The sequence below is a fragment of the Paramormyrops kingsleyae genome, chromosome 10 (genome assembly GCF_048594095.1).
Source record: "Paramormyrops kingsleyae isolate MSU_618 chromosome 10, PKINGS_0.4, whole genome shotgun sequence".
In the NCBI taxonomy this organism is placed as follows: Eukaryota; Metazoa; Chordata; class Actinopteri; order Osteoglossiformes; family Mormyridae; genus Paramormyrops; species Paramormyrops kingsleyae.
In genome coordinates this window covers 10,838,382-10,865,185 of record NC_132806.1, presented here as the reverse complement: position 1 = coordinate 10,865,185, position 26,804 = coordinate 10,838,382, and the positions used below count along the sequence as shown (strand labels likewise).

Below are 26,804 nucleotides of genomic sequence, written 5' to 3'. Positions count from 1 at the left end.
TCCGTAACGCCCAGCCCTTGGTTACCATGCGCACCTGATGATCATTAAATCAGGGTGAGGAAATGAGACACAGGCTTTGCCAGGTTACAGGTTAGACATGTTGCCCCCTTGTAGAGGTGCTTGCATACTGGGGCTCTCGGGCCTGTGGGTTCACCTTTTTAGTTCAGGTTAAAACCGAACCTACAAAATTGCCCACTTGAGCAGGATCTGCAGGCGGCCCCACACAGCAGAGGCAGAAGCGGCTGCACATACCCTCTTCCTGGCAGCGGGGCGCTGGTGAACGCCGGTGCTCAACTGCAGATCTGACCACAGCTTGGAGCGGCTGCTCCGCTGAACAGCGGCGAGGGCCGACTTCCAGGTGGAGTTATGGTTCCTGAAGCCACTCTGAGCAGAAAGAGGGGACATTTGAAAAGAAAGTCATGATTAAGTATTAAGCAGGCCAAGCAGGGCCCATAGCCACACCCCCTCCTGCTTCAAGCAGAGCACTGACCTTCATCCTGGCCGGCATAGACACGATAACCAGATCCGGGCAGAAGATTTTGTACAAAGACAGCAAGTGCAAGAGGAAAGGCTGTCGGCCCTGGGAAACGACACCACAAGAGATATGACCACATACATTTGCAATCAGCTTATGTATTAGCAGACGCTTCTATCCAAAGCAGCATGGAAGTGAAGAGAGTTTGTGGTCAGACAGCACTGATAGCTAAAGTTCCTGGGTTTAAGGGTCTTGATCAAGGACCCAGTGGTAATATGATTACTCAACCAAGCCACTTCCAATGGTAATATGATTACTCATGGGATTTGAACCTATAAACATTCAGACACAAGAGAAAAATCCCTAACCTCCTGGGCTACACTCTGCCCTGAAAAAAGTTCCTCTAATAAGAAAAGTTAAAACATTATTGCAAGAAACAAGATTCCACAGTCACAAAGACACCTACCACGTGACTGGGGCTGGTTGCAGAGACAAAGGTGTGCGCAACTGATTCCGACAAATTCGCAAACTATGAACAAGCACTAGCAGCAGTGACAATGAAATTCTCTTGCTTCTTTTGGGCAGGCAAGTGCAGCAAAAAAAAATAAAAGGCAAATACTGTATACATCCAATTCTAAATAAGCTTATACTTTACAACAACCAATTCAGATGGTCAAAAAGAGCTTTAGATGTATCCATCTATTATCAGTTAAATAACTACAGGGGGTATTTCCAGAAAGCGGGTTTATCGGTAATTTCTGGATAAGCAAAATTTTAAGAACACTGCAGTAACATAATCTACTATCAGTTACTACAGGAATAATAATGGCCTACCCCAATGTGCTCTCCATAACATACACACACACACACACACACAAAGTTGGTCTTCCTATCTAAATGGGGACCATCCATTCATTTCTAAGGGAAAAACCATAATCCCAATCATGACACCCTTAACCTCTACCCATCCCTAACCTTAACCATAAGTAACCAACCCAAATACAAGACTTTTGCCATTTTTTCTTTTTTGATTGCATTCACAAATTTTTATGAAACTGAAGTTATTCAAATGGGGACCTCAAAAGATGTCCCCAAAAGAAGGGAAATTTCAGGTTCTACTACACTTTGGGGACAATTTGGTCCTCAAATGTGATCTATGCAAACACACACACACACACACACAGACACACAGACAGAGACACACACACACTCTTGGCAGCGAAGGGAAGCCACCTGCAGCGGTGCCCAAGCTCAGGGGCTCACGGACCTGTGGCTGTTCTGCCGAAGCCAGGCTCTAACCGGCGACCTTCCAATCACAGGCACAGAGACTTAGGCCATCGAGTAACACACTGAGTAAGCAGAGCTTATTGATTATGTTTTAACTGGATTTTTATTGGATATTGATTGTATACAGGCAGGTCTATAAATCAAGCAATATATTAATATCAATAAATAACTACAGTCTAATGTAATCCAACAGGCATATATGCATGCATATATATATATATATATATATATATATGCATGCATATATATATATATATATATATATATATGCATGCATATATATATATATATATATATATATATATATATATATATATATATATATATATATATATATATATATATATATATATATATATATATATATATATATATATATATATATATATATATATATATTATTCCCGTTTAATTGTTCATGGCCAACTCGCGACCTCAGATCTCAAATTCGTGAATGTGACGAGTTTCCATATTACTGCAAATCGTTAAAATATCACTGACAACCACCATATTCACTTGAATCATTCGAACCTTTAAGCACACTTATGGTAAAACGTACGCTCGAAGGGCTTACCATTTTACCCTGAAGTTCAAGAAGCTTTCTGACCCTGTGAAGTCGAACTGGAAGGGAGAGGGGTAAAGGGTTAGCACTTTTCCTACTTCCTGCTTCAAGGCAGAACTACGACAATGTTCTAACAGTGCCAGGATCTAAGAAAACATGACTTACCATTTTCTTTCCTGGTCAGCAGGTACAGAAGATGGCAGATATATGGACACTGTAAGACACCACAAAAAAAAATAAATTATACCTCTCATGACTGAACCCCTTGTACACACACTCACACGGAGCTAGTTTGGTTTCCTAAACGTACAACAGACTTGATGCTGATATTTAGAGACATCCTTGGCTCTCATTCCAATAAGTTAACCACTATGATCCCGCAGACGGAAACAGGCATCTCTGTGCAATGATACAAACCAAAACCCATCATGTATACATCTTTCACGACAAACCATTCACAGAACAGGGAGCTTTCCACCTACCATCGTCTCCTGTGTCACAAAGCTGAAGATGAAGCCATAGACAGCCCTCAGCTTGTCCTTGGAGTCGATCAGGTCAAACATAGTGATGACCCAACGAATGAAGAGGACCTGAAAGCCCAGGGGAGAGAGAAAAAAAAAAAAAAGTGATCCACAATGCGCAAGTTACTGAAAATTAGTAGCTACAGTTACTTCATTCAATATACCAATTATTGCATATAAAGGTAATTAGTTACTAGGGAAAGTAACTTCAATTCTCTTATTAATGCATATATATCCAGACAGCACACATATATCACCAGGATGTTGGTTAAATGATTGTGGTGTACACACAGACACACACTTTACATATATAGATAGTATAAACCTATTGTGGATAATTTAGCCTAATCAAGATAAATAACAGAAGGCTAAATGTTGCATAGTGATCTCATTAACATCATGTTGCTGTTGAAATACATCACACAGACATCAGGGGAATGTCGAATCAATGATCAGTAGCGATGTCCCTGTGACAGATGCTTTGCCGATGGATTTTCAAGCATCGTTGAGACATCATGCCAATGCATGTGTGCTGTCTGGGTACTTATTTTAGTATTGCTGCTCTGACAGTGTGAGACAATACAATTGTCAAGTTTTATCTGCACCTAATATCATCCATTCTTTGCACCACAGTAAAGTCGAATGATGTTAGAATATTAGGGGGATAGCCTGCAGTGTTTCCCCTAGGTTTACTGCTTTGAGGGGGGGAGACAGATGGACAGACACAGATATTTTTGTCTGCTTTTCAGGTGATTGACGCGACATATTTTCCGAAGCACGCTTTCTGTCGGCTGGTGGGAGTGTGCTCACCTGTATGTGCGCACACGTGTCTGTGCACGCGCATCGGGGCGGAACTCCGCCATGCGTGATACAGAGCGCGTAGGAGAATCGTAAACATGCGACCGTGTAGAGACAAACATGACAAGTTGTTGTGTAAATAAGATAAATAGCATAAAGCTATTTAGTCTCTTTAATAAAAGGACAATGTATAGACCTGTTCTATAGGAAAGGTAACCTTAAATTACTTCTGTTGTGATCTGGCGCTATATAGAAAATAAAATTAAATAAAATGAACAACCTTCAAGGGGGGGCAGGAGGTGCCGCTGGGAGGGGGGGGGGGCACCCCACTAATATAATGGTAGGGGAAACACTGGCCTGCATTTGTCCAATAAGATGTTAACGCAAGACAAAAGTGACAAGTAATTAGTCTATTTAAATTTCAGTACTTCTGAGTTATTTAATTTGAAAAGGTGATTAGTTACATTACTCATTACTGCCAAAAGGACTGGAATTACAGTAATGTGAGACTTCCAACACTGGTGACCTCCAGCCTCCAGTAAAGGACCAGTCATCTACACTACATGGACAAAAGAATTGGGACACACCACTTAATCACTGATTTCATCCGTTTTGTTCAGAACAATTGTGTATAACAAAAAAGCACCTAGCCTTGTCAGATTTACAAACATTTGTGAAAAAATGTTCTGAAGAGCTCAATGAATTCAAGCACGGTACTGTCATCGGATTCTACCTTTGCTATAAGTTCATGCAATTTCTTCCCTTCTAGATATTCCACAGTCAACTCTAAGTGATATTACTACAAAGTGAAAGCGTTCAGAAACAACAAACACCCAGCCATGAAGTGGCAGACCACATAAGTAACAGAGCAGGGTCACTAAATGTTGAGGTGCATAGTGTGAAAAACTCACAGATGCTCTGTTGACACAATAACTGCAGGGTTCCAGCTTCCTTTAGCACTAACCCCAGCACATGAACTGTAAGCCGGGAGTTTCATGGAACAGGTTTCCATGGCTGAGAAGTTGCATGCAAGCCTCATATCACCAAGTGCAAAGCCAAGTGTCAGATGAAATAGTGTAAAGCACACCATTACTGGATTCTGGAGCAGTTGAGACATGTTCTGTGAGGTGAAGAATCACGATTCTCCGTCTGGCCTGGCCCCTTAGTTTCAGTGAAGGGAACACTTAATGCTTCACCATACCTATTTTTGGACTATTCTATGCTTCCACCTTTGCAGGAACAGTTTGGGGAACACCCTTTTTTGTTCCAGCATGTCTGTGCCCCAGTGCACAAAGCAAGGTCCATAAAGACATGGTTGGGTGAGTTTGGTATGGAAGAGCTTGACTGGCCCTTACAGAGCCCTGACCTCAACCCCATCTAACAACTTGGGAATGAACAAGAAACAGAGATTGCGAGCCAGGCCTTTACATCCAACATCAGTGCCTGACCTCACAAATGTTCTTCAAAATGAATGGACAAAAATCTTGTGAAAAACCTTCCCAGTATAATGGTAGCTGTTATAGCTGAAAAAGGGAGGACCAACTCCATACTGATGCCTATGGATTTATAATGGGATGTCAAAAGTTCTTGTAGGTCGAATGTACTTCTGCATGTTGAGTTTGATATTGATATTTCTCATTTCATGAGTTTTACATTTTATATTGCTAGATATATTTTTTATGAAGCAATCCTGGTTAAATAAGAGTGATAACAACATGGATTCTCTTTGAATCTGCACCCTTAGCTTGCCAAGCCACCGTTAGATTTCACATTTCCTCCAATGAGACATATTAGCAAGGATCACACAGCAAGGTCAGCCAGTCCCTGGAGCAAGCAGGGTTAAGGGCCTTGAAAAAAGACCAACAGTTCCAACCCACTAAGCCACAAACTCCTGCTTCTGCCTCTTCTACCTGCATGCTCATTGGCATCTTGTCCACACAGAGCCAGGAAATGCCCCTGAGGACCGCTTCCTGTGGCACTGTGGAGGCTGGCACCAGAAACTTCAGGACACGTGTGCTGATGACATACCCTGAAACAGGGGAGAAAGAGAAGACACTCAGGAGTATAATGATTTAAAAAAACAGACCTAACAATGACAGCTAGGCCTGTCAGAATTATTACATTATCACCTGATTGCGATTTTTTTTTTAGCTGACTATGACTATTTTGCATAATCACTAGAATCTTCTCCCTTCACTTGTCCAAAAATAGCTGGATGAAACAAATGTCATATTTCAATAACTATTTCTATGTCATTTTCTACTGTGTAATGTTTGACTGGCGTTTGTTTAATGACATCATTTCCTTGTGCACAATTGGAGTAAACACTTAAAATGACAAGCATAAAAAATTATCATGTCAATGGAATCATTAACATCAGGGGTCTGTATCCTGATTCACAGAGTTTGATTTCTTGCAGTTAGGCTAACTGGAGTCCCTAAATCACCCTTAGTGCATGTGTACACCCTGCAAAGGGCTGGCATCCCACCCTGGGGGTACCCCAGCTTGGTGACCTGTGCTGCCTGGAATAAGAACAGGTCCCCCATATCCGTGACCAGGATAAGTGATAAAAAATAAATGGATGGATACAACTAACACTTAAAAAATATATATCATGCAGAAAAAGACCAAAATGACAAACGCCATCTCCTGATTGGAAGCCATCTGTTCATTGTAAATTTAAAAATGTAATTTAGGCTTAGATATGGAAACATTTTTTAATTTACAATGAACATAACATTGTGTGTTTTGTAATGAACATGGGCATAACACAGACTGGCTAGGGGCAAGATTCTGACCCCCAAATGAGGCAACAGGGCTACCCAAAATACAGTATATACATTAAAAAAAAAATAGAAAAATAAAGACTACAATCAGAACCCTCCTGACTTCTACTCACCCATGCGGAGGCTTAGGGAAAACTCCAGCAGTATGGACACGGCCTCCGGGGGAAGCCCCTGGCTGAGGGCCACTCGCTCTACAGCAGCCAGATGTCTCTCCAGAACATCATTGCTTCTCCATGGGGTGCCTGCCTTCACTGGAACAGAGCAACGCCACAGACACACAACTGCATGTATTACCTGACTTTTCTGAGTATTTTCCAGAAGTATCACACAGTACTCCTCCTGTTGGGTAACGTTTTCACTTATCAGTAATTGTGTTTTGGCTTCCTCCGGCTTTTTTATTGCCTCCAGAAAACAATAAATACAAAAATGAACTGCTCTGTGACAAAAACCAAAAGGATAGGGTTCATCCCCATGATGGAAACTGGGTAGTTTTCACATACATAGCAAGAGTTTAAATATGAAATTTTCAATCATTAAGGATTACTTGTATAAGTTGGGGAAGATATTTAACATAACAAACAGAGTTAAATGAAGTGAACAAAGACTATTTACAGGATTATAAGATATTTAATACATAAAAACATAATAAAATGGTGATAATACAACCAATGTCATGGAATGTATTACAGGAAAAATTAAGTCGAAAATAAATTAGTTCTGTGTATAGAGTTCCGGATACTACTATGGATTTATATATGAACAAGCTGAAATTTTTGCAAATGTAAGGAATAAGAAAAGAGCTCTTGTTTGTGGAGATTTTGTTATTGGCCTTTTGAATCCAGATGGTTTTATAAACACACTGTATAGTTTAGATCTTTATTACACCAACAAGAATAAAAACATTGCTAGAAACTATAGAGATTACAATTAAGTGTGGGATACTGTTAACAGATATTAGTGAACACTCATCAGTTTTTTTTATAATATGCAAGGTTAATGTAAAAAGACATCAATAAATACTGTAAAGTTAGTTAGATATAGAACTAAACTTAAGAGAATAGTTTTTAAACGATCTATTAAATCAGAACTGGGATAATTATACCAGTGATGTAAATGAGGAATATAATTCATTTATTAATATATTGACGTTATTATAAATAATTAGGAGAAAAAATTTCAATTAATGCCATACCAAAAGAAAAAGAAATGAGGACAAATTCTGGATCACTAAGGAATTCATTATTGAAGACAGTAATTGAATGTCATTGAGCCTTTACATTTGTAATTTATATCTGACTCTAAAGTTTGGCTGGCAAATCTGTCTCGCTCAGAGTGCCCAGTCTTTAATTTTTAATTACAAGGCAATAAGAATTCATATTACATAACGAAAGGATATTTCACAAAGATACAAGGCACATCTGTAACATTCAACCGTTAAGGGTCATAGACTTTGTTTGCATGCACGGACGTGTGTGGCCGCCCCTCCAAAATATCTTGCACTGGGGTCCATTTTAAGAAGCTTGTGCTCGGAGATTAACAACAAAACACGGCGAGAAGGAGCAGGCCAGCGTTTTGACGGCTGCACGCGAGCTGGCCTGCAGCTGTTTGTGATGACGTCAAGATGGCTGTCGGGTGACAATCACCGTAAACGAGCCGCTTCAAAAAAAGTCGCCTTCCTCTCTCAAAATGCAACCAAACGCATAGCGACACTTCATATTCATAAATATAACTGACTGAAAAGACCTCTGGGTCCGCGACGGCAACGCCGTAATTCTTACCTCGGGAAAAGTAGCTCAGCGCGGATTGGAATGACTCTCCGGCCTCACCCCTTTTCTTCTGCTCCTCCGCCACACGCGAACTCCGGAGACTCCGGGAACATCCCGTCGTGTCGTTTTCCGAGGAGCAACTTAATTCCAACCGCGACGGGTCGGATTTGCTCGCCATTGCTGCATAACCCAAAAAAGCCCTAAGTCCCCCTGAACAACCGGCCCCTCCGCAGAAACTCAAAAATTCGCGCGCGACGCCCTGCGCATGCGTCGGCTTTCCGGGAAGCGCCTGACTTCCGGTGTGCAGCGAGTCGTTGGCTTATGGCAGTGAGGTGTGCTTAAAAGGTCTGGGGAAGTAAGTTTCTATTTGAAAGGACGGATGTAATGTTTAATAAATGCAACTGTCGGGGTGGAATGCGTTGTCACAAGAAAAACAGCGTTAATAAGTGCAGTTGTGTATCTGCAGCCTTAAAGGAAATAAAATTAATTATTGAAATAAAAAACACTTCAGGTCCGTTATTTTCGACCCACAGCTTTATTAAAACAAACAGGAAAACGAAATGCACATTTTATCTAAATATTTTTTTTTGTCAAATTTTGTACCACGTTGTCAAAAGGATCGCTGCCTTCCCGGAGTCAACAGAACAGTACGGTGTGCTACGAAGCGAATTTTACACGCCCCTACCTAACTTTAACTATAAAAAACTGGCGAGGGGTTTGTCTGCGCACTTTGACATGAAGGGGGAGGTCGACACCGCAAACTAATACCCGCCCCCGCTCGGAAACTTACGGCCGTTTTAACCCAAAGGCTGCAGGTAAACGTAAGGCAGCTTACGATTCGTAGTACCCAAATGCCTCAAAAACCTCGCCAGTTAACATACTTCGTAGTACACCCGTCAGGTTTTCCTACTAAGGCAGGAAAACCTGACCTGCGTCTTCTCCTTTAAACCTGAGTTTGGTTTCATGTTAATTGCCCAAAGCAGTGCAAATATGACATGTTTGATGCGGAGTTGTAAAGTATGCCTTAACAATGGATTTCACGATCCACAGCAACAACTCAAATCATAAGACCAATTGTTCCCTTTTTGGTCCGAAACATTATGCACGAAATAAATAAATACCTCAAACAATAACCAATTTTCCGAATTTACAGTACTTTTAAAAAGCAAAGATCCTGATAAGATCGTACATGGATAGAAAACTCGAACACAATACATTTCTTGTGACCTATTATCTCTGGACTAATTTGTTTCTTCAGTCAGATAAACAAATAAAGTCTAAAAGTTGTTTTAGAGATGACCATTAAGTATGGCAAGAAAAATGACAAAAAAGTCAGAAAATTATCAAAATGGCTTTGCCCTTTAAGAAAGGCAGAACTCTGCCCTATAACATAATGCAACATATTCACTCATAATATGGAGAGCCTATTGAAATAAATACAAACACAATTGGTCATTCATTTTGTAATGCCTGCAAATGATATAGCAAAAAGAATACATAAAAATTCATCTTCTTTCCACATATTTGTCCAGGCACGTACCCTATTCATGACACACATTGAGACAGTTTAACCTAAATCTAATGCAAGCCTCAGTGGTAAAAATTATTAGGACTCAGCTATTTTTCCTTTGTAAACTGAGCAATACAGTTTACCTTCTTAATATAAAAATACTAAAAAGAACAAAATGTTTTAAAATCACATAAACCACAAAGCAACATATTCCAATAATCAATTTTTTTGTGAACTAACATGGTGTGTCAATTTTAAAAGTTTTAATTGAATAAAGAATTTTAACAACTTTCCCTATAAATGGTGTTTTCCTCCAAAGCTGGTGCAGTGACACCATGTGACTGTTCCATGTTAGGGTGAAAGGTTATGGTGGTTGGAATAACAGAGTGGAGGGAATTGTTTAATGTAATCTGACCACCAGATGGCCAGATGGCAAGCATTCTGGATCAAAAATTTTGCAGCAAGTGGCCATTTTTCCTCTCACTAGTTTAGAATCTCTGTCATCTGAAGATACTCCCCAACTTTCTCGTGCTATAGCCATGTTCCTGTGCTTGATTTATGACAATTTTACTTTATTTTTCTCCTGATTGTTGACCAGCTGCTCCCTGCTCTCCTCTCTTTCAGGCTGGTCCTCATTCTGCCGGGCCACCAGGAGGCGACAGGTAAGAAGAATGCCAAAGACCAGGGCGTGGGCATAGCGTTTCAGGGGGTCACCCACCAGCTGGTGAAAAAACAGCACCACCAGCATGACCAGCAGCAGCAGGAAGTTGGCCACGTCCTTGGGCTTCCCGGGGACCAGCGTCATTACTATCCCACAGGCCACCTCCAGTGTTCCAATGACCTTGCGCAGCAGTACTGAGCTGATGCCCACCTTCTTCAGGCCTGGCAAAGCCTTGGCATAACTCTTGTACGCCCGTTTCTGAAATGCACCCAACAGAACAAATTAATCGGCACTATCCTTTTGACATGGAAACATTAGGACATGTTGGACACATATTTTCTATCATTAACAGACACTAATCATCCAAAGCCATCCATGCCCAGTACTTTTTAGACCTGTAACCTTAATACACCCAGAAGCTGCTTTCCCAGCCAGCTGGCATCCTCATGAGGAGCAGTCCTATTTCGAGGCCCCACCAGATCTCTGAATTCCTCCCCCCACTTTAAGCTCTCGGCCTTGTTCTGCTGGTTATTACCCACAGCCCACGACCATAGGTGACAACAGGGATTGATCCAAAAACAAAAGCCATACTCACTCCTGCTTCCCCTCCACAAACCTGCTCAATACTGCAGCCATCGAATTGGTCTATTCAAAAGAAGCAATGCACTGCCTCATGCTTTAAAACATTACAGCCATAGCTATTGCATGTACATTGAACAAAACAATTACATCATGTTGTATGTGTGGGAATGTGGAACTAAATGATGTCATCTCAGTTTCCCGCTACACCACCAAAACCACATTCAATGTTTTTAACCATACCCACGTTGCTACTGTTAATCTACCCAGTGCTTGAAGTAGGCCAGTGGTCACAAGCAGGCAATACCAGCACCTCGCTGTTTGTCTCTTCAGAGTACTGAAACCTCTCAATATCACAAGGGGAGTTCCAGCACCTGCCTGTCCCCATCTCAAGCACTGAATCTACTGTATAAATAATGTTCATTAGTTGATCATTCAAAAAATAAAGATTATCATTACAAAAACAGCAGAAACAAATAAAAAGAATTTACGATAAGAGAAATCGTTTAAAAGTAATTGCTGGTGTAAAAGTAAGAGAATGTCAGCAGAGGAGTCTTACAACATCAGCACCTGCAGATGCAGGATAGAATTTGCTGGAATGATCCGCCATTGTCCGACAACGGAATAACTCTGTTCAGTGACAAACCGTGATCTACTAAACTGATCTTTTTAAATATTTACTAGACATACAAGGGTTCGCAGCCTCATATGCGTTAACATTGTATTCTGATAAATTTATAGTGAAATATTATATATGCCCTTCTATGCATAGCTCGCCGCTTTTGGTATTATCCCGCCACATTTTATAATAATCTATTTCGTAGTTTATCCAGTGAGCAAATTTATACTTAGGAAATTGTTAGAACGCTGGTCTGGTTGGTTCGCATAAATTGATCGGTGGCTTTCTGCTTTCTTTTGTCCAGTAAAACCGCTTTCTGCAGGGAAGCAACATCTGCACCCGGCTCCGAGTCGGATCGGGATCGCTTCCCTCCCCCACCTACTTCTGCAGACTTACCATCTCACTGTATGCATCTTTGCTTAGTCTCGGTGTAAGCTTGATCGTGCCCATAAATACAAAAAACAAGCCAAGGGCCAAAGAAAGGGCTACGATGGTGATTGTCCTTGGAGAGGCCATCTTTTTCTTTGTCTCCAAGCGGAGCACTTCACACCAGAAAAGCGGCTGCTTCCGAGCGCTGCCTGGGTTACTCTTTGGCCCAGCGTAATTATATAAAGGAGATTTCGGACCGAAAGGGGATTGGTAGAGGATAAAAATGGCAATCAGCCGACTGCCACTGGGTCCCAGCGCCCAGTGTATCCAGCGTTTATTATATAAAGATGATGACGAACGCCTTGCAGTTCGTTTTCTTACGTAGTGAATTGAACTTCAAGACAGTATGTATAGTTCCTCGTAAGATACATGAAAAATTACTGATGCAACGTTCAACGACACATTTGAAGCTAGTATCCGGTTGTCAATACACATTTGTGATCACAGTTGAAAGTACAGAATTAATTGTTGTGTTTCTTCAGTTTAGGCTATACCATCGTGCTACTTATTGTTTTTGTCATTCACCATGTGGCTTAAAGCATTACATATATGACGTGATAATGTGCAAGTTAGAGTTAACCTGTCCTATATTCCATCATTCTCAACATTCAACAGCAGTTTCCTGTTTTTTCAGCCTGTTCAGCCCTGTGGTTACTACAGTGGTTCCATCTGTGTAGTTGTGAGATAATATGACTTAATCATCAAACTGGACTGATAAGACAATAGTAAGTTCCAGTATTATTGAAAATTATTGATAGTATTAGATTAGATGGACTATGAAAGCTAAAAATTTTGCATGTGTTCATGACCAGGTCTTGCCCCCTCCAAGATTTTACCTGTACCCCTTCTAGAAGTGTTCAGCCAGTTACAAATACTTTCCTTACCATTATCTCAATTATTACCTTTTTTGGTTGTATATAAGTCTATACTACAGGAATAGTATGCGATTAAAGTGATGTCCTGCTGTGGCCGGATCAATCATACGAGCAACTTGGGCATGAGGCCTGGGGCCCTTTTTATCAAGGGGTCTTTGAATATGCCAGATTTAAAAAGAAGTCTAATTGGAATAGGAGTTTAGTAACCATCAAATATTGGCAGGTGCTCAGTCATTGGCTTACATATAATGTTGTGGGTGGTAAATTCTGGAGTCAATCTCTTAACCCTGAAAACCCATTGCGGTATCTAACAGAAAAAAAGAAAAAGATGCAAGAGGTGCTGAATTGCTCCAAAATGTGCCAGAAATAAGCAAGTTTTTCCAAAAATCACTAAATGAACAAAGATACAGCTAGTATAGACACCACACACACCGATGTTAACAGCAAACAATACAGCTGCTGCTAAACCAACACTGTCAAAAAGAAAAGGTTAAGACAACTTAAAATTTCAAGGCAACTTTCGAGTTTGGAGGACTCAAACTTTTTAGGTTTGAAAAGAACCACCTATTGTTGTGCCAACTAATTTTTTTTTGTTCAGATAGTTTATCTTTCATGTCGATAAAAACTTCAAATTTGTAGTTTTACATACTAGTTTTACAATGAAAGTTGAGCCACCTTAATGTCTTTTGTTCAGATGATTTATCTTTGCTATGCGTAAAAACGTTAAAATTTGAGTTTAACATACTAAGAGTCCAAAACAGCAAAATTTGTGCCAACTAAATATTTGTCACGATCAGGCAGGACACCAGAGTCGGGACCCAGAATGCGGGAGACACCAGGTTTATTGCGGAACCAATAAATAACAAATCCAAAGGGCAGCACTGGAGACGTAGTCGGGGACGGAGCAGAAAGGTCGTGAGCCAAGGGGATCAGTCCTACACGATCACACAGGACATGGGGCAGGGCAGGACAGGAGGCAGGATGACAGGAGGTCCAGGCGGGGCAGGCGAGGAGGACAAGGCAGGCAGGATACGCGGGGCAAGAGAGAGAGACAACAGACGATCAATCGCTCAGCAAGGCACATCTAAACAATGGCAACAACACTTTGCAAAGTCTGCTGGTCCAGGAGCGTCCTTTTAACTAAAAGGGGCGGTTCCCTTCCGAGTTGCGTCCGCTGTGGGGCGTGGTCCAGGTCCCAATGTGACAATATTACTAATTAAGATAAACATTAAAATAATTTGATTAGCATGTTTATTTTATAGATGATAACAATAATAATATAAAATAGTATTTGTCGTTTTGAGGATCCCTTTGAGGAAATTCTCCTTCTTCCATTACAGCAAGCTTGGGTGTAAAGGGCAGCCACCTGTTGTGGTGCCCAGGGTGCTGGGGGGGCTCACTCAAGGACCCACATATGGCTGAGGCTGGCCTTGACCTGGTTACCTTTGTACTGTGGGCACAGAAGCTTAGACCACCACACCACACACTCAGGCTTATGGGGCATGAGCTGAATGACATGCTAACATAAAGCACTGTTTACAATTTTATAACTGTTTAGAGTTTTGGTTTAAACTCAAAGTTTGTTTAAACTTAAAGTTTTTAATTACACGTCCATCCATCCATCACCGTAACCACTTAATCCCAACTGGGGTCATGGGGGGGACCGGAGCCTATCCCGGGAACAAGGGGCACAGGCGGGAACCAACCCTGGGCAGGCTTGGCTACACATAAGAAAGACAAATCATCCGAACAATAAGTCTGTACTTTTGTTGTTAGGAATACTTAGTATGTAAAACTAAGAATTTGAAGTTTTGATTGATATGAAAGATAAATTAACTGTTCAAAAAATAATTACTTGGCACAACAATAGGTGGTTTTCTTCAAAACTCAAGATTGAGTTGCCCTCAAAACTCAAAAAACTAGTGCAGTAAGTTGCCTTGAAATTTTAAGTTGTCTCAACTTTTTCTTTTTTTGACTGAACAAAACAACTTGCCGTATGATTTCGTGTTACTTAACACTGATGTGCACCCCCCTGATGTGCACAACAATGTGGTGGATGTGGGAGACAAAAAAGCCACTGAATCAGGTACGCATCAAACTCAAAACATGAAAAAATATACCCCTCCAAGGCATCCTGTGTTATGGGGATTTATGACTGAGCAGATGCAAGAAGTCATTTTAGCACAAGGCGGACCATTTTTACAGAAGGAGACGTCCAAGGATCCAGGCTGAGAGACATTAAGGGCATGACACGTCGACTCACTAATGGCGATGGGGTCTTTTTGTACTGATTCACAGGGGCCCATAGAGGTCTTAATCTGGCCATCTGTCCAACCAAAACCTATGATGGCAGCCCTAAGCCAACTAAGAGTCAACATTACACTATGAGACATGTTAGTTGTATTGAGGATTATCAGATACTTTCATTTCACTTGATTAACTTGGATGACATTTATAATGTGTCCTGCCAAACAGGAGTGACAATTCATGGCGCCTGCAGGATGTTGAGCAGGTCAGACCAGACGCCCTTTTCTATGACCGCTGATGCTAGCTTATGCTGGAGGATCCCCAGAGATTCCCAAGCCAGCTGGGAGACATCATTCCTCACCATATGCTGTGTCTTCCCCACCTAGGAGAGACATTGCCAAAACATCTCCTTTGAGAGACCATGGGGAACATTCTTTAAGATACTAGATTCAATCAACAGATACGTTTGATCAGGACTCCGCAGAGGCACATTGACTTGGGTATGCCTGTGCACTAAAGTGCCCCCCAGCACTCAGGAAATATTTCCCAGGTTCCTAGGACCACACCTGGAGCCATGGATGGGGGTGGTCAACAAAGTGATGTCACCATGAGGCTCTTGAGCAAGATCCATAACACCAATTGCTCCAGAGTCTGACTGACCCTGCTTTCTCAACTGTACACCACTTTGCATAAAGGCTAAATAAATAAATGTAAAAATATGTTTGCAAGCATGGGCCCAGTGGCCCAGCCACCCACATTAACTAGGCCAGGCTCACGTATGTGGAGCTACCTTGTAGGCTGTGTAGATACAGTGCCTCCTGAGGAATAAGCATGTGCAGGAAGCACCCAGAAGAAGCAGCAGTCAGTTTATTATTTGGATAGTGATTTTCTGTACAAATACACACTTCAAAGCTGAAAAGTATAGAACCACAAACAAAGTGTATTAAACCTGGAATCACATTAAACATTGTGTGAAATATTGAAATTAATAGTAATCTCCCAAGCACATGTGGGAATAGCTGGGACAGCCTGGGCCCCTCCCCTTTTTGCTCAAGCTATTTAGTGTGAATTTGTGCCCCTCAGATAGTCTCTGATACAGGGGTTCTATGTATCAACAAATATGTCAAACGGACTTCTCTTAATGTGTATATTGTATGGGATTGAGAGACAAATAATGAGCAGGAACAAATCAAGCAGCTAGGTGTAGCAGTAGGTGTTAGCCTGCGGTGCTTTGCTCACTGTCAGACCTCCACATCTGGCACTGTAACAGGATCCAGTTTGCCGTGCCTTATCCTTTTCTTTGTGAACTGAAAAGGGTGGAGGCTATGGAAGATACTCACTTATTAAATCCACAGATTGATCCACTAGGATTCCCCAACACACACACACACACGGTGAGCTTTTCCTCCACTTCCCCTGTGGCCCGGAGCAGTGTGGCTCTATGGCCTGTTCCAGGATGCAGTGTACAGACAGATTCCCGGGAGCACCCACGAAGAGGGACCAGCAAGTGGCGCTGAACTGCAAAACCGAGACAACCAAAAGGAATAGTGATAGGCCGATAAGGCTACATAAAGCTTTCCAGGGGTTCCCCATATTGTCCACAACATGTTTCGAGGCTTTGAACCTTTTTGTCAAACACAGGGAGACACCTAGTTGGTTTCAGCAATGTTGTAAACAATCTGGGGTACATTCACAACTTACATAGTTGAACTATGCAACTGAACAATCTGAACTATTTCAGGAAACATACACCTGAATGAAGTTTCTGCGTTTGCATTGAATTAATAGTTTTGCTTGTATGACAGCAGGGTCTGTCTGCGTTATGCTAAATATAATCTTATATAATATTATATAGTACTCACAGAAAGTCTTGGGACATTTGTTTAATTCAGTAAAAAATATTGCAAATTTATTGGTTTTAATCTTTTGTTTACAAAAAAATATCACATAAGAAACAAAGAAAGGTAATGTTGTGCAAAGTCTGTGATTCATCTATAGCTTATCAGGTTATAGGCCTCCGAGATTCAACAGTAACTCATCAGGTGATAGGTCTCAATCTTTAGATGATGCTCTATAGCAGGGGTGGCCAATCTTATCTGCAAAGGGCCGGTGTGTATGTGGGTTTTCGCTGCAGCTCCCTAATTAGATTACTAATTAGAAGACTGATTGGCTGAAGAGTTCTCACACCTGGGTTTGAACAGCTGACCTAAAGGTTATCCCAAAAACCTGCATATATATGTGTTACCTTTGCGGGTAACATTGGCCACCCCTGCTCTATAGCTTTGTAAAGCAAGGCATGGGTCAGAACTACTGTCAATGGCTTCCTTCAATAGCTGTTTTGGGATATTGACCCCCTTTTCAGCTTTGCCATTTGACCGTGGATATGATGGACTAGAAGTGACATGACTGAAATCATATTGTGTTGCAAATTGTTGCCATTTGCTGCATTAAAACAAGGCCTATTGTCACTCACCACTATCCTTGGTATGCCGTGTCTGGCAACGACTGAGTTCACTTTTGTGATTGCTGCTGCTGATTGGTTAGGTATAGCAATGCCATTTCAGGGTAGAGAGATAGTCACTCACAGTCACATAGTCTTGGCCACTGAAGTGAAACAAGCCTGTTCCTACCTTTTCCCACAGCATAGCAGGACGGTCAGCAATCATTATAGGCTCTTTTTCTTGTCTACTTTGATGTTTTTGACAGGGTCTTACCTACTTATAAAGTTTTCAGTGTCCTGATTTATCCCTGGCCAGCAGACACACTGCCTCACTTTTCAATGCCTAGATGTCCCTCGTGTATTCTGTTCAGGAGCTCTTGGCACAGACTTAGTGGTATGACTATTGTGTTCTGCCTCACTAGCATGCCATTTATGACACTGAGCTCAGATCTGATGTGACACAATTTTGTACATGATCCATTTGGCCAGGTCACTTCCTGTAACTGTGGATCTTTGGCATTTTCTTCAGCTAATTGTTGTGATTTCTTGTCTGTCACTGGCAGTGTGGATGTAACCATGGTGACATGACCTCCAACATCCTCTCCTGATATACTCACCAGACTCACTGCTGGTGCATCAGCTAATATTATGTGCTTTCCTGGAGTGTAGATTAGCTTGAAGTGGTACTGCTGTAGCTTAATCATTAATCTCTCGATTCTTGGTGACATATCATTTAAATTCTTTTCAAGACCATTTCTGGATAGGTCAGAGCCTATGGAATCTGTCATTTTTTATTTTTCTAGTGTGGGGAGGACAGTTAACCTGGTTGTTCTTTTCACCAGTCCCTTATCTGCTGAGGCTTTGTCACCAAGCAGCGACGTCACCTTATACACTTCGTCTTTCACATTTGATTTACTTTCAGCCTGCATTGACCCACACTGTCTATCTTTTGTAGTCTTTCAGTACAATAAACTTTCCATAGATCTGTGGTTTTTCTTTAATCTATTTAATGTCACGCTTACTTATTAAGTAATATTCTACTGCGGCGAGCAATATGCGGTGAACTTGTCAAATACGGAGTCTTACGTATCTTTCGGGCGATCTTCCTTGCACCCGGCTTGTTAACAAGCCCGACGGCTGCCGTACAGCTCGAATTGCTGCTTGAATGCCCTTCAACTGCTATCGACGTTCCCCGACAGCTGTAACTTGTCCGGTGGATGCAAAGAATCCATTATTAAACTGAGGACTGCAGCAAACTATTAGTGCACTTCCGGTACCATGTCATGAATAAACTTTTTACCATTTTATTCGCGCGTATCCTTCACCATCTCCCGTATATTCCCCAGTTGTTTCTCGCTCCACATCAGCATCACGTTCCGCTATACAACAGCTGCGCAGGACCAAATCGAAACAAACATTTCCGCATATCAACACATTGTCTAGTCTTCATTGCACTGCTGTCTCGTCCTGTAATTGCACTGCTGTCTGTCCTTTTATCCCCCCTTCCCTTGCACCTGTCCCCTTCCCTGCAACTGTGGCACAAGAATTTCACGGTGTACCTCGGAACACATATGACAAAAAATATAAAACTAAAATTTTCAACTTGCTACACACGGAAAACGCAGCCTAAGTTTAACCAATTTCAAGCTGTTCTCCAAAGGGGGGGGGTGGGAGGTTGATACTCTGGGGTACACGTGATAGTCAGGGTGACACGTGATTATGTGGTCAGGGACATACCGATACACGCGGGAAGGTAAGTGGTTGGATGATCGCGCGGTGGGGAGCAGTGAACTTCATCCGTGATTGAAGGGGGTTCTTAGGACCGCAAAAAGAGGTACGTTCAAATGAAGACAGGTGCTCGATTGTGCACCTACCCCGCCCCAACCCGTCCCTGCATGGGGACAGGTGTGCAGCAATATTGTTCACGTGCACTACAAAGATGAGACGCGTAATTTCCCTGAATATTCAAGTTTAGTGAAACTGAAAGTATTACGTAACACTCGCAACAGGCTAAATCACGGAAATATACAGGAATATATATACACTAACGAAAAATGACGTGCCACATTCAGATGCGATTTCGGGATCTCACGCAGAGTTGCAGCCGGTCTTAGTGGACTGATGATTGCAGAAATGGAGGCCGCAATAAAGAGTTTGGTACGTTTCTTCGCAAAATTTCAGATGTTTAAAGAATGTTGTCACTGCGCGTATACTGCTGTTTAAATGAAATATACATATAATACTAATTATGCTTCAGAGTGAAAATAGTTATTCAGGGGTATGTTTCTCCAGAGCATATTTGCTAACAACGTTAGCAACTTAATAGTTGGAACCATGCATCTGAGGTGCATTTCTCAAAAGCATAGGTAGTAACTACGTTAACGTATATAATCGGAACCATGCAACTGAACCGATCCAACTATGAAGCTGCTAATGGAAGCTTTTGGGAATCGTACCCCGGGTTTGCTTTCTACATGGGAAAGCTTGCGCTCCACTCCGCTTGTCAGCTTTTCTTTTGATTGCTGCTCTATCCGTTATTTCCGCCTAGCAAACCGCTATCCAAATGCAGCAATATATCAAGTATGTATCAATCAATGTATCCTGAAGTTCGGCAACAAAAATCCGAGTGTGGTTTATAACTGAAGGAAACAATAGGTTGTCATTTGTGCTTCTTTTAATACAGAGACATAAAGTGAAGGAGAAAGGTGATACTGCGGATATGTGGTTATTCAAACAGCCGATTGCTGTCATCTGTCACTTTGAGGATGAACTCGGCCGAATGCCTTTGTACGTATTCTACGAGGAGACTTCTTCCACATCTTGTTTTAACAAAATGTGATACCTTGTCGCGCCAGACAATGTTAGTGTTTCAGCTGCAGCAAGTTTAAAACATTGTATTCATAGTGGTCTCAAAACCAACATAAAACTGGTGTAATTTTGAATTTGACCCAAGTTAAACTAATTGTATTATAATTTTAATGTTCTTTACCATGATAAAATCACACTGAAGAGTGGTAAAGCATAATATATATATTTCCATAATGTGAAGGCAGGAAACATCACAAAATAAGCTGCATTGTTGTGCCTTCGCTTTGCAGAAGCTTGTTGCTGTACAGCACAGAGTATTTGCGCCTGTTCTGCTATGGAGGGGTAATGGACATCCACCCAGAGGAGCTGCTGCAGAAAACGTGTTGTTTCATCAAACAGCTGGCAGCCTGTGTGAGTATCTCCTATGTGGCCTCACCGCGATGGAGTACATGCCACATCCTCCATTTTCCTGCCACTGTGTGCATAACACGGGGGGGGGGGGTTTCTGCATTTGAATTGTGTGTGTGAGCCTTGCGGTTGCATCATATGCCTTCCAGCTGCACATTTTTTTAGACCTGAAAAACTGAAAACTGTAATTGACCGGTGAGAGTTTTATGGATAACATTAAGTTTTAACTGCAAAGATTTATGGAATTCTCAGAATGAAAGGTGGCGTTCTTAAATAGATTGTATTTTCATGTAAAATGAAAAATTTAGTTTTATTGTTTTAGTTTAATTGTTTTTGTGGCACTGTGCAGGTTATCCATAAATCTGTTCTCATATTGTTTAAGCAAGATAATAATAATATTTCATAACAACACCAAAATAAGGAGTTGGAAGATGGATGCCTATAATATACTCCCAAGCGTGCTGATGGAGCTGATGATGTCCTTATTTGGGTAACACTTTACTTGATGGGGCACAAATAATATAGTATTATGCCATTTCATATGTATTAATTAACCACAAACTAAGTCTTAGTTACATACTGATTCCATGTTAATTCATCATTAATGACAATGACGTATGTTTTATCTCAAACAGTTATTATATTTGTTACTATATCTGTTAATTCTGCAAACCTTTGTGAACAACTGAAGGAACTACTGTCATGAATAACAAGTGAAATTCTGAACCCATGTTTGTTCATCATTAATGAATCGTGATGCATCTATGATCTCAAATAGCGACTATATTTGTTCATGATTTGTACTTCAGTAGTAGCTGTGTTGTCACTTAGTATTTATGCCCTGATTTGTTGTTTGCAGTGATTGAAGGAATAGAATAGAATAGAATAGAATCTTTATTGTCACTGTAGCAATGAGATATTGTACAACGAAATTAAAGTGCAATTCTCCAGTGCAAAATAAAAACAGTCACTCTGAAAGAGCCTGAACGCTACTTTCTTTCGTACCTACAAACAAACAGTTACAAACAAACTACATATTGCACTTGTTTCCTTAGCCAGTTTTGGCATGAAACATAAGGCTGTAATGTAAACAAAATAACACTGTAGTAATGTAAACATGAACGGTGCCCTAGCTCAAATTGACCACCTAGCAGTGTTCAGCATGGTAATGACTGAGGGGTAAAAACTGTTTCTCAGTCTGTTTGTTTTGGTTTTTATGGATCTGAAACGTCTGCCTGAGGGCAGGCGTTCAAACAGTACATGTCCTGGGTGTGAGGGGTCCTGAAGAATTTTCTTTGCGTTCCTGAGACAACAGGAGCTGTGAAGTTCTTCAAGTGAGGAGAGAGGACAGTCAACTATCCTCTGAGCAACCTAGCATTTGAAGGATTCAAATGATTGAATTAGCTATATAACAAGCACTTGCAATTAACCTCCATTTCTGTTTGTTTACAGAACTGGAATCTGGAATTTACAGAATCAGGGCTTCCCCTTCTAGTGGACGACCCATCAGCTACCAACCAAGGGTAGTTCTTCCTGTGATGCAAGGATAAACCTGAGCATCGTAACCACTCTCTCCTTTGTAAAAAGTGAGACGACTCTCTTAAGCTGGTTCAGGGCCAGCATAGGCAAACTAGGCAGTCACCCAGGATGCCACCAGCTCCAGGGAACACCAGAGAGGCAATTTTAAAATTAATTTATTTGGTTCTCTGCTGATTTAAATCAATGTTACATCCAATGCCCATGTTCCGTTTTCAAATAAGTAAATGCTGCAGGCTACACCCAGATCTCCCCGAGAAGCGGTACCCTGTGTGCAGACCTGTGACGATGATGCCCTCAGACAGACTTGAGAGCAGCGGTGGGTGGAGCACATGCCTGGGGGAGGGCTTCAACAGCTATTACTCTCTCTGCAGTTATTATGTGGCGGTGGCCAAGTGATCGGTTAATAATGAAACGATCAAAGCAATCTGGAGAGAAATATAGGAAACGCAGGAAAGAGAATGAAGGAAAAAAACAGTTTGATATAGAGGTAAAGATGTACAGTTTGAATGTCGTCTCTTTTGTTTTTGTCATCATTCTTGCAAGCTAATTTACTAATAATAATTAGTTGACCCCCCCCCCCCCCCGAAATATATAACTTGAAAACATAGGATAAAATTATAACTTTATAATCAGTGCCCAAATAATGGGAGATTATTTCTCATATGCACCAAATAATATAATTCAACACTACACTAAACAAACTACATAAACTATGAAGTGTTTGCTCCTTCATGTCCCCATTTGGCCAGAAGATGTCGCTGGTGATCAAGTTTTCTTTGCAAAACTGTATATTGTTTAGAATGGAGTCGTGAAATCATGTAGGTCATATTAATTATTTGTATATTATGCTATTGTTCTGTATTGTCGTGTTTATTTTTCATTTAATCCAGTTTTTTTTATTTAATACTTTTTGCATTTTGAATTATCTACATGCTCATAATTTTGAGATTTATTGTTTTATGTATATTTTGATATTTAAGTATATTAATGTAAAGCTGATTAGAAAATGAGTAATTAAATGTGATTGCTGTGTTTTATGCACACTAACTGAAGCATTGTAACAACTGTGCCTTGTCTTGTGCATGTGTACATTGGTGATGAGTGGTGAAGGGGAACTATTTGGACTCTCGCCTGGTGCACAAAAATGTTCAGAAGTGGCCCTGCTCTGGTCCCTAATGCACATGGAAAGGCTGCTCTCTAAATCAGGGTGAAAATATTCAGTGCCATATTGTGTCAAGCATAAAAAGCATTCCTCATACCAATGATGTGCCGTGCACATTCTTCCCGTTTTTCTTAACTAGGCGCATAGCCAGAAATGCCTGCCCCCCCGACAAAATGACACTTTGGTCCCCCACCTTGGATTGGCAGTTTCAATCTGAATAAATACGGAACTTACAGCAGATGGAGTTTGCTAACTGGGGGTGTGGGCATCCCTTTCACCCCCCCTTTAAAGGGCCCCCAGAATCTGCCAGGGTATCCATGCCCCCTGCTCCCCCTTTAAAGAGCCCCCAGAATCTGCCAGGGTATCCATGCCCCCTGCTCCCCCTTTAAAGAGCCCCCAGAATCTGTTAGGGTATCCATGCCCCCTGCTCCCCCTTTAAAGGGCCCCCAGAATCTGTTAGGGTATCCATGCCCCCTGTTCTATCCTCCACTTCATGAGGACTTTTCACATGCCTGAAAATTGAAATCAGAATCAGGTATATACACTAAAACAGACACAGAATTTGTTTCTGGTTGTCTGTGGCTGTCATATACACTCACCTAAAGGATTATTAGGAACACCATACTAATACGGTGTTTGACCCCCTTTCACCTTCAGAACTGCCTTAATTCTACGTGGCATTGATTCAACAAGGTGCTGAAAGCGTTCTTTAGAAATGTTGGCCCATATTGATAGGATAGCATCTTGCAGTTGATGGAGATTTGTGGGATGCACATCCAGGGCACGAAGCTCCCGTTCCACCACATCCCAAAGATGCTCTATTGGGTTGAGATCTGGTGACTGTGGGGGCCATTTTAGTACAGTGAACTCATTGTCATGTTCAAGAAACCAATTTGAAATGATTCGAGCTTTGTGACATGGTGCATTATCCTGCTGGAAGTAGCCATCAGAGGATGGGTACATGGTGGTCATAAAGGGATGGACATGGTCAGAAACAATGCTCAGGTAGGCCGTGGCATTTAAACGATGCCCAATTGGCACTAAGGGGCCTAAAGTGTGCCAAGAAAATATCCCCCACACCATTACACCACCACCACCAGCCTGCACAGTGGTAACAAGGCATGATGGATCCATGTTCTCATTCTGTTTACGCCAAATTCTGACTCTACCATTTGAATGTCTCAACAGAACTTGAGACTCATCAGACCAGGCAACATTTTTCCAGTCTTCAACTGTCCAATTTTGGTGAGCTCGTGCAAATTGTAGCCTCTTTTTCCTATTTGTAGTGGAGATGAGTGGTACCCGGTGGGGTCTTCTGCTGTTGTAGCCCATCCGCCTCAAGGTTGTGCGTGTTGTGGCTTCACAAATGCTTAGCTGCATACCTCGGTTGTAACGAGTGGTTATTTCAGTCAAAGTTGCTCTTCTATCAGCTTGAATCAGTCGGCCCATTCTCCTCTGACCTCTAGCATCAACAAGGCATTTTCGCCCACAGGACTGCCGCATACTGGATGTTTGTCCCTTTGCACACCATTCTTTGTAAACCCTAGAAATGGTTGTGTGTGAAAATCCCAGTAACTGAGCAGATTGTGAAATACTCAGACCAGCCCGTCTGGCACCAACAACCATGCCACGCTCAAAATTGCTTAAATCACCTTTCTTTCCCATTCTGACATTCAGTTTGGAGTTCAGGAGATTGTCTTGACCAGGACCACACCCCTAAATGCATTGAAGCAACTGCCATGTGATTGGTTGATTAGATAATTGCATTAATGAGAAATTGAACAGGTGTTCCTAATAACCCTTTAGGTGAGTGTATATTACAGTAGATACATACAGGTGGTGCTCCTCAACATACGATGGGATTATGTTCAGATGAACCTATAACAAGTGGAAAATATTACAAATCAAATGTGAATATATCATAGTGAGGAATGAGGGATGACAATCCACTATGCGGTTTAGGTACAGGGAACTTTCTTAGAAACAGAACTCAAAAGGAAAAAATTAAGAGACCACAAGGGGTCTATACCAAGTCAGGTAGACAACATTGGAATTAACTAAGACTGAGCTGAAAAGAAAAGGAACATGAAACCAACTGAAAAAATGGGAGGGTGTTTACAATGAGGGGCATTAACAAGGAATACAGGAACATACAATCCAACACATACAGGAAAAAGGCACGGGCAGGTCACACATACAATGACCAACTGAGGAACAGGGCAGACACTCCTCGTTTAATGACCGAGTTCCCTTCCTACGACTAGGTAGTTAAGCAAATTGGTCACTAAACGAGGAGTCGCCCGTTACTGATATTTAAAGCATACTGTACTGGTAGTGGGTTTGTCAACCATCTTTAGATATTGTTTAAATGTCACCTTATAACATGTTTAGTATATTTATAAATTTTTATACAGTGGTGTACTGCATACTGTAATAAACTTAGGCTTGCATACTGTAAATACATGCGATCATTTTTATTTATTCTGAATAAAGAAAAGGTCTAAAGAAAACTCCAACTTGATAACTTTCTTTTAATTTCCATATCTCAAGTTCATCAAATTGGTCAACAAAATTTTCCGCTGCTTCAACATCCCCTCTTGCTGCCTCACAGCTGGTACTCTGATTAAACAGGTTGAGTCTCCAACGATACAAATTTATAGACAACATATGTAATCTTGGAGATTATGAACGCTACTGCAGACACACGGTGCTGCCATTTCCACAACCATGGAAACTCATTCCATGAAGTTCTCTATGCACTGGTCTTGAGCTAATCTGAAGGCTACAGGAACTTTGTAGGTCTGTAGCTATTGACTCTGCAGACAGCTGGCGACTCTGCACACTGTGCGCCTCCGCATGCGTCGTCCCCGCTCTCTGATTTTATGTGGCCTACCACTTCATGGCTGAGTTGCTGTTGTTCCCAATTGCTTCCACTTTGGTATAATACCACTAACAGATGTATCACCTGCCACATGGCTGCACTCAGGTTCTCACCCCTGAGGTGGTTTGTCTTGTGATGGGTGCAGTAATGCACTGTAATCAGTGCATGCTCCTTACACACTGTAATCAGTGCATGCTCCTTACACACTGTAATCAGTGCATGCTCCTAACCCCTCTCTCTCTCTTTCCCTTCAGATGGGCTGGATGGTGTTAAGTCTAGTTCATGCTTCACTTTTATGCATCTATATTTGGATCACAGACAGTCATACTATATTTGTTCGTGGATACAGATGGTCTTGGTCGCTGCATGCATACAGCAGTGATATTCCACCAGAACAGCAGAGGGCAGGTGTATTGCAACAAACACAAGTAATGTAATGAAATGGGTAAAC

General features: G+C 41.4%; 2 protein-coding genes and 1 long non-coding RNA gene across 5 annotated transcripts in view; 1 reads left to right on the top strand and 2 right to left on the bottom strand.

Moving 5' to 3' along the window:
* cenpi (centromere protein I) overlaps positions 1-8,628 on the bottom strand; it is a 29,405-nt gene extending 20,777 nt beyond the window's left edge. Inside the window, exons 1-8 of the mRNA XM_023819913.2 lie at positions 8,208-8,628; positions 6,543-6,680; positions 5,554-5,672; positions 2,807-2,914; positions 2,490-2,538; positions 2,337-2,383; positions 491-580; positions 253-384 (exon numbers count right to left, since the gene is read on the bottom strand). Coding sequence (XP_023675681.1) covers positions 253-384; positions 491-580; positions 2,337-2,383; positions 2,490-2,538; positions 2,807-2,914; positions 5,554-5,672; positions 6,543-6,680; positions 8,208-8,373 — 849 coding nt within the window. The 5' untranslated portion in view covers positions 8,374-8,628. The remainder of the gene's footprint in view (positions 1-252; positions 385-490; positions 581-2,336; positions 2,384-2,489; positions 2,539-2,806; positions 2,915-5,553; positions 5,673-6,542; positions 6,681-8,207) is intronic.
* Positions 8,629-8,711: 83 nt separating this feature from the next.
* tmem35 (transmembrane protein 35) lies at positions 8,712-12,268 on the bottom strand. The gene is made up of 2 exons (XM_023819914.2): positions 11,961-12,268; positions 8,712-10,624 (listed from the first exon to the last, which is right to left on the bottom strand). Exons 1-2 carry the CDS (start codon positions 12,078-12,080, stop codon positions 10,262-10,264), a joined length of 483 nt encoding a protein of 160 aa, XP_023675682.1. The 5' UTR covers positions 12,081-12,268; the 3' UTR covers positions 8,712-10,261.
* A 7,015-nt stretch (positions 12,269-19,283) lies between these two features.
* On the top strand, positions 19,284-25,964 carry LOC111848134 (uncharacterized). 3 transcript variants are annotated; one of them, XR_011993547.1, is made up of 5 exons: positions 19,316-19,389; positions 19,652-19,712; positions 20,239-20,342; positions 20,654-20,774; positions 22,224-25,964. It is a non-coding gene; the product is annotated as an uncharacterized lncRNA (long non-coding RNA). The 3 variants fall into 3 exon arrangements; XR_002839218.2 differs by lacking the exon at positions 19,652-19,712 and having other exon boundaries at positions 19,284-19,389; XR_002839219.2 differs by lacking the exon at positions 19,316-19,389 and having other exon boundaries at positions 19,493-19,712.
* Positions 25,965-26,804: the final 840 nt, after the last annotated feature.